We start from the raw sequence: 15052 nt of genomic DNA, 5'->3' as shown, positions 1-15052 counted from the left end.
AAATTAAATCAGAGAATGCATGAACATTTTTCCATGGTCATTAAAATACTGAGTTCCTGAACTAAGCTTTATACCTCAGTCCTCATTCTGTAAAGCTTTTGCTATTTCTCCTGTATTAAGTTGCTTTTCATTGTATGTAAAAAGCAATCTGAAAGTACTTAATTGGATTCTAAGTGAGTTATAAGGTAGAAACTTTTCTAGATACCCCCTTCTACATTTCTATTTTTAATATTTATATTTTTATATATTATTTAGTTAGACAGTCATTTTAAATTACTTTTCTTGTAGGAACCTCCAGAAGTTTAGCCTTTTTGGAGACATAAGTGTTCTACAACAGCAAGGAAGTTTGTCAAATACATACCTCAACAAGGTGGATCCCGATGGCAAAAAAATTAAACAGTAAGTTTTATAGTTAGTGGAAGGGGGCTTATATTAATAATTTTTCTGAGAAATTGTAAGATACAATCAGAAGAGTAATATTTTTTCTAAAAAGAATCTATGTCCTGTAAATTGGAAATGTTTTAACTATGAAATATGCTATGCCACATCATAAATCTTTAAGACGAATCAAAGAATTTGCTGGGTAATTATTGCTATTTAAAACTGTAATTTCTCTACTTACCTTCACTGTAATATAAACTGTATATCATCAATTTTTTTCTACCATAGTGGTGCAAATGCTGCTTTCCTGGGTGAAGAACACATTTTTCTGTGTTTAATACATCCATGTGTTTAATACAGTTTATTCATTATATTTTAATGTGAATTTTAGTGGTATATATGATAATATTACTTGTGGGCTGGATTGAAATTAACTGAGAAAAAATGGATCTCAGCATTGTATGCCATTTCATTGCCTAGTTTCAAAAGTCAGTGTTAAAAGATTAGTGCTAAATGTTAATGGGATCATTGTGGCATGTGTTTTCCTTACAGAATTCAGCAACTGTTTGAAGAAATACTGAGTAATAGTAGGCAACTGAAATGGCTGTCCTGTGGGTTTATGCTGGAAATAGTAACCCCAACATCACTGTCATCTCTCTCAAACTCTATTGCCAACACCATGGAGCACCTGAGCTTGCTGGACAACAATATTCCTGGTAACAGCACCCTTATCACCACAGTCGAACTGGAGCGATTTGTGAATCTGCGCTCACTTGCCCTGGATTTCTGTGACTTCACAGCTGAAATGGCAAGAGTCTTAACCGATAGCAACCATGTGCCTTTGCAGCGACTGTCTCTCCTGGTCCACAATGTTTCCGTGATGCACAAGTCTCTGGACAACATGCCAAACGATGAACATTGGAAAGCCTTGGCACGAAAGAGCACCGGCCTTCGGGTCTACATAATGGCCTTTGATATCAAGAGTGAAGATATGTTAAAGATTCTTAAACCCAGTATACCACTAGAGAGGATTCATTTTGACAGCTACATCACTTGTGTTTCAGGAGCTATTGTTGATCTTATATCCAGGCAGTATGATAAGTTCCTCACTCATTTTATATTAATGAATGATGTGATTGACACATCTGGTTTTCCAGATCTTAGTGACAACCGAAATGAAGATCCATTGGTTTTACTAGCATGGAGGTGCACAAAGCTCTCTCTTCTGGCAATTCACGGTAGGTGATTTTTGTTCAGTTCAATTTGTTATTTATTTTACATCTAAAACAATATAAACCAGTAAAAAAGATAGCACTAACATTTATAGTGGTGAGTAATCTCATAACAAGTTGAAATGCAGATTTTTATACTTTTTGATGTTAATAAGATATACCACTTAAAATAGAAAGTCATATTTCTACTCTAAGTGTTCTGCTCTGGCTTCTGGCTTCCACCATGTGATTGATGGTATTTCATGAGAATGGCATTTAAAATTAATTTATCTATCTAAGAAAACATATGTATGTACTTGCAGTAGATGTATTTCTTCCTCTAATCACAAGATCTCTTAAAACACAATACAGAAGGGACACCTGGGTGGCTCCACAGTTGGGCACCTGCCTTCAGCTCGGGTCATGATCCCAGAATCTGGGATCAAGTCCCGCATCGGGCTCCCTGCGAGGAGCCTGCTTCTCCCTCTACCACAGTCTGTGTCTCTCATGAATAAATAAATAAATCTTCCAATACAGAAGGAAGAGAAAGTAGGATTTTTCTTGCTGCCTCATCTTCTAGATTCTAGATATTAGCATATTAATTTGTATAATATTTTTTTAAACAATGCTTCCATTGATTGGGTGTATGCTTTTTTTCTTACTGGTACCTTTTCGTCTTAATATTAACTATTCTGACAAGTTAGAAGAACATTTTGCTTCCATTCCTAGAATATGTAAGACATTTACAGAATGCAAAATAGACTATATGAGTGTCTTAAGCTCTCTTTTTAGCTGGTTTCCTTATTTTTGAAATTAATTTTTTAGCCTGAATCAGTGCAGGAAAGTGTGTGTCTTGCTTTTCAAGATTTGCATTGTAATTTGGCCAGTCATCAGAGGTAGCAGCAAAGAATAGATCAATACTGAAGGTAATAAAATAGAGGTTTTTTTACAGGATAAAGAAATGTCAGGTTATTTAAAGGTTAATTTCAGCCAATATAAGCTTTTTTTTTTCTTTTAAGAAATAAGATGTTGGATACAGCTAAAGCCCCTCTACCCCCCTTTATTCCTTTCCAGAATAATTATACTTTACATATTTTCTGTTGGCAATCAGCAGTTTAAAGTGTCACTTCTTAACTTTGGACTGTGTAACATTGTGGTAGAGAGGATTTTTTATTAACTAAAAATAAGTTTCCTATGTTTTGTTAATGGATACATATATATGAAATAAAAATGTGTTTTTATGATACAGCAATATCCAAAGCTACAAAGTTTTACTTTAAATGGGTTCAGTCTTACTAAATGCACTGATACCAGAAAAGGATTACAGCACCTACCAATTCACCACCCACAGTGATATTGTAAGAAACAATATCAAACTTCATTTTTGTTTTCGTTTTCTGAGCTAAACAATCATACTTCCTTTTCCAATCTCAGTATAATTTTAAAGGAAAAGGACCAAAGTGTTAAGTGAAATATAAGCTTGTGGAAAAGACTAACTTATCAAATGGACAAAATAAAAAAGCAAGGGAATGACGGTGCTTGTCTTCTCTTTATTTTGAAGGTTACACAGTGTGGGCGCACAACCTCATTGCCATTGCTCGTCTTCGTGGCTCTGATCTAAAAGTACTTGAAGTCACTGAAGAAAGCATTGATTTTGACCAAGGTGAACTGGCCGACCAGGATGTGGATCCAGTGCATAACCTTATTGAGCAGGTATCCCTGGGCCTGGGTCAACCTTGGCATGCGGTCATGGACATCGAATCACTCAGTGTCTTCACTGAACCAAATCGTCATTTTTACAGAGAGATGCAAAGCTTCAGCGAAGACATTTAGCTTTTTTTTTAAATGTACAATTCCTGTGGTTACATATGCAAGTAGGGTCCTATTATGTTTTTTTTTTTTCCAGTAGTGTGAATTAATCCCTTTGTGCTGTGTTTAATCAGTATTAGCTTTATAGAATTATATATGTGTATTCTACTTCTTGATCAAAGAACGTAGTCCGGTATTGGTTTAGAAGTTCAAAGTGACAATGTGTAGGGCTTTCACGGTTAATGGACTTGTTATCAAACCTTAAGGATATACAACCGAAGGTTGTCTGAGGTTGCTGGCTAACTTTATTTTTCACTGAGTTACTCTGCCTTTTGATGTTTTTATTCTTTGTGTGTCAGAGTTCAGAGCTCAGGAGCCAAAATATTTTTATACATATAGATATATATCCATAGCCTGGTGGATTTGTATGCAATGCACCGCATTCATGCATCCTGATAGCATTTCATTAATTTTTAATTGAAATGGAAGAAGGGAGGATAGTATGATCCCAAATGAGTTCTCGTTAACAGAAAAGCCAAGACTTTTACTTTCATTACATATATAATAGTTGATATCACCAATTACCATTCTGAATTTTGTATAGTACTAGGTTAGAACACTGCTTAATCCTTTTTTAAAAAATACATTTACATAAACATGAATATTCAAATTATTAGACTTTTTTAAAACTATATCTGACATAATTTTATTTATCAATTACATTATACATTCAAGTTAGCTTTTTAGCCCAGATTTCAAATAGTGGAGGAAGAAACTATATTCCAGGGTAAACCTCCTTAAAAGAAAATCAAAAAACAGAGTTGTAAACACACATGCTTGCAAACAAACATTAGTCGTGAAATTCCTAGCAACAAGTCACTGGATTTTTCTCTGTCAGCGCGCGTGTCAGCTGCCAAAGAATAGACTTAACTGAAGAAGTGCCCACATGCTGGCAGGGGCCGGCCCACTCTGGCCAGCCAGATACTGCTAGATTGTAATATTTAAGGTCGAATTTCGACCTGTGGTACACAGCTGTGCTGTGGCTCAGTCAGCAACCTCAGAACTCTGAAAAAACAAAACAAAAAAAAAGAAAAAAAAACCATGCACCTGTTTCACTGTGAATAGTGAATGTAAAGGAAAGAAAGGAAAAACCGAAAGCTTGTTCTATCACAGGTATGAGCTGCTATGATACATGAAGAACATTCCATGAAGTATGTTTTAAAACCTTGTTATATCTGAGAGGCTTTAAAAGCCGACTTAACTGTTTCAGGGCAACCGCGGTACAGACGTGGTCTCTGTGAGACTTCCACCTGACCCCAGTTTTAAGTGGTACGAATGTTGTGCATTTAATGTTAAAGGACAGTCTGCAATAATAAAGTAAGTAGCCAACGTGGGTGCCCAGCAGTGCTGAGACCTGGCTGCTCTATTGTAAGCTTTGGAAACACAATTTATGCAACAGATGTCCAGATATGATTCTATTTATGGAAAAAGTTTATATGTATTTTACAAATGGTTTTACCATCTTATATTAAAATGACCTTTTGACAGGTGTGCACTGTTTTGTCTCCAGTGAGCACATACCATGAGGATTTTATATGTACATCAGTAGTGTGAATCCACTGGCACAGTGTGTGTAAATGCCAGATGTGGTGAGATTTTATCTTATAAATGTGATCAGATAAAATAAATCCTGACAGAAACTGTAAGGAAACCAGCTGAATGTTTGACCTGATGACTGATGTTGTATGGTTTATGTTAAATGTATATTCTTTTAATCAATGAATAAAGCATTAAAAAGTGATCATTGTAATATATTTTATTGTATACAAAGCATGAAAACTTTTAGTGTTAAACCGTAAAAATCCTTGTATCATGTGTAATCGTGTTAGCTACTATTGTAGTCTGGTACGGCAAATCTTCAGTTTGGAATATTTCATAGAAAGTCTTAGGTTAGGGGCGCCTGGGTGGCACAGTCAGTTAAGCATCCGACTCTTGGTTTCAGCTCACGTTGTGATCTCAGGGTCATGAGATCGAGCCCTGAGTCAGGCTCCACACTCACACTTCTCTCTCCCTCTTCCCCTCCCCCTGTTCACTTGCTCACTCTCTCTCTCAAACAAATAAATCTTGTTTTAAGTCTTAGGTTAAATAGTTTGAAGGGTTTTAATTTTAACTAACTTTGGCAAAATACAGGCTTAAAAGCAAAAGGTACACTGGTTAGCACAAACCCCAAGTGCATTATGTATTTAGAACATTGATACAGTGTAGAACACAATTTATAGACTATGAGAACTTTTTACAATTCCTATACTAGATATAAAAATGCTTCACCATACCAGTATTAAACAGTTCATAAACCCCTATTTTGCTTTAGTTTGGCTTTGTAATCTCTATTCTTGGTTGTTGAGACAAACAGCTGTCATTTATGAGATAGAAAATGGCTCTATTCCTTCATTTATTTTTCCTTAATCATTCCAGACACTGACTCTTCTTCCAGACACTGCCTCATCTTGGAATAATCTGTTCACAAGCAGTTGTCATTAAACCTACTGCTTCCTTGTTTCCTGAGCATATCTCAGTCTTTTGAGTGAATCAACATGTTTATGTACTTAAAATACAAAAATAGTACCCAAAATGTATGAAAAAAGAAAGTCTATTAACATATATGACAAGCATATAAATGAAGGTTGGTATAGTAAAGCTCTAAACGGGGAGGCTCAGCATCTGTTTTAGTAGACTCTAAGCTCTGACTCTAATCTTTCAGAAGCCAACTCTCCCTTGACATTCAGGTTCCTCATCTGCAACATTAGAGATTGGACTTGGTTGTCTAAAACTGATTTTTCACTAAAAGATTTAAATGTTGGCCTAACAGCTCAGAAATCTCTACAAGATCATCTTTGAATAACTGTATTAAATAAAAACTCTTCAACACATAGCTTACTAAACTGTATGAGTTTTATTTACATAGCTAAAAACATTTCTCCATTTCCCCTCACACCCTAGGAATAAAGACGTATGGAGTTAGTGGGGTTGGGTCTTGGGAAGGACAGTGTGCTTATAGCTAAATGCACAGATTCAGAAACTAACTGGCTGGGGGCTTGTGGCATGCATCAGATGGGATCTTTATGAAGTCAGTAACATAAAGTGGTGCTAAGGGAGTAACACACAAGCAGGGGTGAATAATATGCAAGCATCAAACTACATTGTATCAGTGCTTCCCAACCTTTTTCATGTCCTGACACATACAGAAAATATTGTATAGCATACTAGTGTAAACTGGAAAAAACTGCAGGGGAAACATCATTGTTTTGTTTATTATATAATTGATGAGACAAAATTGCAGAGGATTGGGGGAAATACTAAATTTGTATAGAACTTTCAAATAAAATCTTGTTTTAACTGATAACCTCTCCAAACTTTTAATATTGCCACCAATGAGAAACACTCTACAAACAGGTAATTTGCAAACTTTTTTTTCACAACCATTCAAAAATTTATGCTGCTGAAATTATACTTAAATCTAACAGCTCTAGGGGAACCTGGGTGGCTCAGTCGATTAAACATCTGACTTGACTTTGGCTCAGGTCATGATCCCAGGGCCCTGCGTGCAGCTTGTTGGCTCAGTAGAGAAGCCTCTTCTCTCTTTCCCTCTGCTCCTCCCCTGGTTTGTTTGCTTGCTCGCTCTCTCAAATAAAAAAAAGTGAAAAAAAAGCTCTAAACATGGTAAATGTAAAGTTGAGATTTCTTATAATGTGAATTAATTTCAAATTCAAGTAATTTTTTTTCATTACGGTATTTCAAAATAATGACAAAGCTCTAACTTGTAGTCTCCCACACGTAACCGTCCTGCTCGTTTGGCCACCACCGAGATCACAGATCAGCCACCAATAGACAGAAAGACCTGATTTATCTAAAAGCAATTGGAAGCCTGCAGGGAGCCCTCCTCCCGCCCCTTAGGCCCCAAGCCTCTCACAGTCAACCAGCTACATCCTGGACTCACATCTAGGGCTTCCTACCTGCTCCTTGGACACCTGGGACATTCTTCTCCCACAGCCTCATAGACACTCCTTGCCTATGATGGATAATGGCACCCCTGCATCTCACGGGCAAGTAGTTAGTGCCCGAGGCCACACCGTATCCAGGGCACACTGTCCTACCTGGCTCCTCTCTAGTCCTGGCTCCAACCAGCCAGGGCTCCTAGCCACCCCAGAACTCAGCCCGAAAGGCATCACTCTGCCACAATATACGAGCTAACCTGAGCTGCTGGTTGTAAAAAGAAAATGGACGGTACATATGAATAAATTTTCACTTGAATCACCCTACCGTCTGCAAAAATTTAAACATACAGAGCTGGGTATAATCTTAGTGGATATAAACATTAACAATTAAAATGAACTACAAACATCATTTTTAAAAATGTATATAACAGGATCTATGTGCTGTAACTCAGTACCTACTTCCACTCATCCATTTAAAAACTACAATAAGTTCTTAACCATTTGAAAATTTTACATCATTCATTTTCCTCCTTAAACTCCTTATATTGTATCAGTTATCAATTTACTGCCTCAGCTCTGAACACACTGCTCATTATATATTCTCCGCTAACAGAACACCTTTAAAGTCAGCACACTTACATTTTCTTAGTAAGGCTATAGGAAGGGTTCCCAGGCAGGCCAGCGTAGGCAGCCTGAGGGTAGACACTTGCAGTGGGTCTACCGCAACCACAGGCCAGACACAGTGCTTCTGTGGCCTGCGGCTTTGGCTTGACCTTCCTTCAGCCCTCCTGACACGGAAACTAGAGCTGCTGCATGGCCCACATGCTTTGAAAGTCTCCTGCCTGCCCTGAGCACCTGCATACGGCCCCTATGATCCTAAGGCTCAACCATGGGGTTGCCGCTGCCCAGCCCACACAGTGGCTCTGAAGGCCTTTCATCCCCATCGCCCTGACTCCCACTGCACCCTGGTTGCTGTTTGCCTGCTTCCCACTTGCACCTATGGACTGCCAATGTCTCTGCCGTCCCAGGGGCTGAACTGCCTCCTCCCAGCTTGTCCTACCATGAGGGCCCTCCCTCAGATCTAGGAGCCCATATAGTTTCCTTGTATCTTATAATTAATTATTTTACCATAAAATTCTTTATATTAAATTTTTTGTTTAAAGTACTGTGTGGTCTGTCCCCTGATTTGACCCAGACTGCTATGTAATCTTTCCAACTATCCCAGAGCTTTTTATACAAATTCCCAGAGCTTTTTATACAAATATATCTTTGTTAATAAGTCTTTCACTGATTATTTTCTGCAACAAACATATAGACAATTGAAAATATATATTTTATTTTAGAAAGCTGTGTTAAAATTTTTTTCTCCTACATTTAGTTTTTAATGTGATAATTGATCAAAAATAAAAATATAACTTAAAATTAGAAACTTATTATAAAATGTATTCCTTTTTTTTTTTAAGTAAGCTCTAGGCCCAATGTGGGTCTTGAACTCACAACCCAAAGATCAAGAATTGTATGTCCTGCCAACTAAGTCAGCCAGGCACCCCAGAACTGCATCTCTAAGTGAAATGAATGTAGCTGGGTCTTTTTTTTTTTTTCCACAGTTACTGCATATTCCATGGATGGGTATTACTTGCTCCTGAAATGAGTCAGGTCCAACATCAATTCTATTACCTATTTTTCATTCTTATAAACACAAGGCTGAAACATCATTTTCCCATAAGTAGATGGGAAGACAAAGATTTTTGTTACAGCAATGGCACTCAATCTTTGAACTCCTAAGATCAAAAAAACACAGTGGAGTATCATCAAAAATTATTTTAGGGGTGAGTGGCTGGCTCAGTCCATAGAGCATGTGACTCTTGATCTCAGGGTCATGAGTTCAAGACCCATGTTGGATGTAGAGCTCACTTAAAAAAGAAACCTAAAAAATGTTTTTATTTTAAAAATATATATATAAGTCATTCAGTTAAAAGAAATCATTAGAGTTATTTACTTTCTCAGCACTGAGACCAATATTTCAAATAGTCTCTTTGGACTTCCAGAGGTTTATATACCCTAATATGATGCATCATAGTAAGATTAGGACCACAATAAAGATATGTGTTCCTTTTGTAACATGGGAGAAGTAATTGCAAAAGTGAGGGTAGGAAAGAGAATCTGCATCTTCTTCATAAATTCACCTTTAAGAAGAATGGTTCTGGAAGAGAATACACACCAAAGGTAAAATTCTGGGAAGTTTCCCAAAGCATACCATTTGGAAATTCTTCACATACTCTGGGAGATGTACCCCACTTTGAAAACCACAGCTCTAGAGAACTAGTGCTTATGTGACAAAGAAATAAATACTAAGATGCTTATTTCCACATTATTTACGATGAAAAATCAGCAGCAACCTAAGTTCCATTAGTAACAGAATGCATTTAGTGTTCATATCCACATAGTGGGATAGTACACAGCGGTCAAAAAGAACTAGACTTACATTTATTAATATGGATGATCTCAAAATAATGCTGAGTGAAAAAAGCCAACAGCTAAAGGATGTATGTAATGATCCTATTGATGTACATTTTTTAAAGGTGGGAAAAATAAACCATCACATTGTACATAAATATTTAACTGGGAAAACAAAAATGTTCACATCCTCTTCACAAGAGTGCTCACTTTGGGGCATGAGGGCAAGAACTGGTACGGACACGAGAGCAAATGCATCTGTGACATCTTTTTTTTTCTCAGAAAAAAAAATATAGTCAATGTTAAGTTTGCTCTATCTAGGTAGTAAGTAAGAGTATTCTATTATCCTTTCCTGTATTTTAAAAATATTTATAGTTTAAAATGTCAGTATGATCCAAGTTACTAATAAATGCATGTTTACAGACTGACTTGTTTCATGATCCTGGCTTGAGTCTAAAATGTGACTGAGGGAGGAGGATAGAATATTGCCTGTCATTCATTCATGGATGATTGTATCATAGTAAGCGGAAAGAGGCTCAAATATCTACTGAGAGTTTAAGACTAGGTTAATTGTAGGTAGGAAAGTTCTAAATAGTTATTTAATATTGTCACTATCATATTTCAATTTAAAGTACTACTGTCATCAGAGTAATTCTTATCTAATACAGGCATTGTATAAAACAACTTCAGCTACTTGGAGTGTAGCCAAGGATCCAGAAAGAAGTATAAAACCCTTATGGGGACAGTTTATTCCCTGCACTGATGCTTAACGGCATCACATCAGAAAAGCCACTTCTGCTTCCTTTCAGCTCACTTATTCTTACTTTCAGCATAATTCTAATAAGCCTGTTCATCTGGCTTCTCAACACAATAGATTAGACATGGGGGAAATGAGTGACTGTGAAAAAATAGAAGTTTACACATCTGAAAAGAACATAATTAAATTAAGCCATTTGTGGAAGAACTTGAAACAGTCAAATAGCCCTAAAACAAGCTTGAAATACGTGGCAGTGATAAATATTTGTCATGACCCTGAATCAATAGGAAAATATGTTATCTTCAGAACATCTGTATTGGTTAATGGAACATTTAATACATTTTAGAAAGGTTTTCACACAAGATAGTTAAAAGTCTATTCAAAAGAATGGACTTTAGGGGCGCCTGGGTGGCACAGTCAGTTGAGCATCCAATTCTTGGCTTCAGCTCAGGTCATGATCTCAGGGTCATGAAACTGAGCCCTGCTTTGGGCTCCACTCTCAGCACAGAGTCTCCTTGAAACACTCTCTCCCTGTCCCTCTACCCTTCCCCACTGAATGCTTTCTCTCTCTCAAATAAATAAATAAAATAAGAATGGGCTTTAATAAAAAATACTTACTTTACTGAAATTATCTGAGAAAACACTAAATAAATTAGCTAGGAAATATTATGACATGTACTTAATGATTAACCACTTCTCTTAGAAAGTACTCTATTTAATCCCACGGCAACCCTGTAATACCTTTCACTCCCATTTCACATATGAAGAAATGGAGGCACAGAAAGGTTAAGAATCTTGTCCAAGGTCATAAAATTTGTCAGTGGTAGAGCAATATTTGAACCCAGGTGACAGGATCCCTATATTATACGACTTTAATTCCATCACTCTTCAGTACTACAACTATAATAAATATTATTTGGTGGATAACACAGTTTTTCAACTTAGTTTTTCAAATATATAGATATTAAGTTTTAAGGTTCCATACTCCCATGTACCAGTATTCTTGCTGAATTTCTTGAATTGTGTTAACTGCCCTTGGTATATTTCAGCAAGTGTGTGTGTGTGTGTGTGTGCGTGTGTGTGTGTGTATCACCAATTCTACTGAATCCCAAAGCAACAGAATAATTCATGCAGGAGGTATATGAATTTATGTCTAGCACATATAAAGTGTGTGTGCGTGTGTGTGTGTGTGAGAGAGAGAGAAGACACTGAAAATGTAAATGCACTATATAACCTATGTGTATAATTTTATTTCACTCTTATTTTTAATAAGAAAAATTGTAGAGTTGGTATACGGTTAGCCTACCTACTAGCAAGAGACAGGCAGGATAACTATAAAAGCAGTCACTACACCTTGTAACTGTAATCATTTCTGAAAACTAAAAAGTCTCCTTACCTGGGAATTTATATTTTTATATATATATATATAGATATATATATAGATATATATATATATATATCTATATATATATATATATAATTTTGGCCCTTTACAAACATGATCTCAGCCATGGTTGTGGACCCAAAAAATGTAGGAAATTTTTTAAAGGCTGGTTGATCAAGTTTTCTGTTAATACATTATTACTTGACTGATTCCATCATGTTTTCTACTAATAGTAAAATCAACAGATTATATTTGACATCTTGCAATCCAAGGATCATCAAATTAACAGATCTAAAATCTTCAGACTAATTTTTTTTCAGATTAATGTTGTTAAAATCTCCATACTCCCAGAGTGATCTACAGATTCAATGCAATTCCTATTCAAAATTCCAATGGCATTTTCCATATAAATAGGGGGAAAAAATCCTAAAACTTCTATGGAACCACAAAAGATTCCAAATGGCCAAAGGAATCCTGAGAAAGAACAAAGCTGGAAGCATCACACTTTCTGACATCAAACTGTATTACCAAGCTATAATAACAAATGAGTATGGCACTGGCATACAAATAACACATATTCTAATAGAACAGAGTAGCAAACCCAGAAATAAACACATCCATATATAGTCAATTAATTAATTACTTTTCCACAAAGGCATCAAGAAAATATAGTGGAGAAAGGACCTTCTCTTCAATAAATGGTGATGAGAAAACTGGATATTCACATGCAAACGAGTTAAACCAGATCTCTATCTTATACCATGCATAAAAATCAACTCAAAATGGACTAAAGACTTGTACATAAACCTGAAATCATAAAACTTCTAGAAGAAAACACAGTAGAGATAAGCTCCTTGATACTGGTCCTGTAGTATTTGAGATTTGACACCAAAGCAAAGGCAACAACAGTAAAAATAAGTAAAACTACATCAAACTAAAAAGCTTATGCACAGCAAAGGAAACCATCAACAAAATAAAAGGGCAACTTACAGGATGAGAGAAAATATTTGCAAACCACCTACCTAAGAAGGGGTTAATATACAAAATATACAAGGAACTCACACAACTCAACAGCAAAAACAACAACAACAACAACAACAAAACAATTAAAAAATGGGCAGAGGATCTGAAGAGACATTTCTCCAAAGACATACAAGTGGCTAACACATTAGTTCAACATCACTAATCATCAAGGAAATGCAAATCAAAACCACAATGAGATACCACCTCACACCTGTTAATCTATCTCAAAAGATAACAAATGCTGGTGAGGATAAAGATAATAGGAAAGTTGTACACTGTTGATGGGAATGTAAACTAGTACAGCTGCTATGGAAAAATAACATGGAAGTTCTCAAAAAATTAAAAGCATAACTAGTATATGATCCAGCAATTCCACTTCAAAGTATATATACAAAGGAGATAAAATCAGTAGCTTAAAAAGATACTTGCACTCCAATGTTCACTGCAACATTATTTACAAGACACTGTAATATGGAAACGAATACAATGGAATATTTTGCAGCCCTAAAAAAGAAGGAAATCTTCCCATCTGCCACAACTTGGATGAACCTGGAGGGCATCATGCTAAGTGAAATAAGTGGAAAACAGAAACAAAGTAGAATGGTCACAGGAACTAAGGCCAAAACAATCTCTGACATCTAAAAATGCTTCACATTTTTTTACATTTTTCACACAACGTAAGTTGGAAACCTTAAAAAAACAAAACCTAGCTTTCTAAGAAAAGAGGGGTAAGACTGTTCCTCTGGGTAAGACAGACCCTAATATTTATGCCTGCTCAGCCATCCATACAGAACCCTTCTCCTAGTAGAAAATTTATTCCATGTAATTCAGATGGGATTTATCCTGTCCAACCACAGGTGAGGGCTCCTGATCGCATGCCCCAGACACCAGGGACTGGTTTGTAAATGGGACTTTACTCCAAGTCAGAAAAGTAAGAGCTGTCTCCAGGAATTTTGCTTGAAATTGCATAATAAGGGCTTTCTTCCTTCCTGAGATTTTGAACACTAAATATACCATCCATGTTAATCTAGAGATGCTGCAACTACATGGACAGATAATGTATATGGGAATGAAACTGACAGAGAAAAGTGGAGCTGAGAGATTAGAAGAGAGGGATGCCTGGGTGGCTCAGTGGTTGAGCATCTGCTTTTGGCTCAGGGCGTGATCCCGGAGTCCTGGGATTGAGTCTCACATTGGGCTCCTCACAGGGAGCCTGCTTCTCCCTCTGCCTATGTCTCTGCCTCTCTCTCTATCATGAATAAATAAATACAATATTAAAAATAAATAAAAATAAAATAACAGAAGATCAAAGTGGAGGGAAAATTATCCAACCAGGACCAAGAAGTATTCTTCCCTGAAAGGTCCAAGCCTATTGCCTGTCAGTTCAAAATAATTCTCAGTTCATGATCTTGAACCTTGCCCTACTCCTTTAATTACCCTTCCAGATGGTGACAACAGCAACAACAGAGAACTTCAGCTTTATAAGTGGCAGACTAAGCACTTGCACTTACCTGCCCCGCAAAGCCCCACTGTGATAGACATAAAAGCCAAGAGACATAAACACCGTAATGCTAAAAAGAGCAAAAAAGGACACCAAGAAATGAAGTTTCAAAATTTTTTGAAGGACAGAGGAACAGACTGGATTAGATTGGAGGATAAAGTAGGTCAAGAAACCTATGGCCTAGAATCTGTTTCAGGAACTGGAAGTCAGTAGGCCTGATAGTCTGAAGCTGGGCTCAGAGCCAGTTACTATACAATGTATAGAACTGAGGGATGAGTGTGAAAATAGGGAAATTAGTTGAAGGTCTGCTGGCAGAACTAAATGTTGGTGCCACCATTCCCCTGCTACAACCCCAAGCACAAGGCAGTGAGTGGGATTTGCCTCCAGCTAAAAGACTAGAGAGATAATTCCCTAAAGAACTTGAAGTGTTTGGAACACACAAAACTTCCAGTGTGAATGGTGATATCCTAGATGAAGGCCTTCTCATTCTGGTATCTGAAGGGCCTACACTCAATCAGCCAGCTCCCTAAGAGT

General features: G+C 36.7%; 1 protein-coding gene across 1 annotated transcript in view; it reads left to right on the top strand.

Moving 5' to 3' along the window:
• Positions 1-5202, top strand: part of FBXO33 (F-box protein 33) — a 32614-nt gene extending 27412 nt beyond the window's left edge. Inside the window, exons 2-4 of the mRNA XM_026019001.2 lie at positions 289-399; positions 934-1619; positions 3154-5202. Of these exons, the coding sequence (XP_025874786.2) occupies positions 289-399; positions 934-1619; positions 3154-3425 (1069 nt within the window). The 3' untranslated portion in view covers positions 3426-5202. The remainder of the gene's footprint in view (positions 1-288; positions 400-933; positions 1620-3153) is intronic.
• The last annotated feature ends 9850 nt before the right edge of the window (positions 5203-15052 follow it).

Source organism: Vulpes vulpes, chromosome 6, assembly GCF_048418805.1.
Source record: "Vulpes vulpes isolate BD-2025 chromosome 6, VulVul3, whole genome shotgun sequence".
NCBI lineage: Eukaryota > Metazoa > Chordata > Mammalia > Carnivora > Canidae > Vulpes > Vulpes vulpes.
This window is presented reverse-complemented; position numbering and strand designations above follow the sequence as displayed.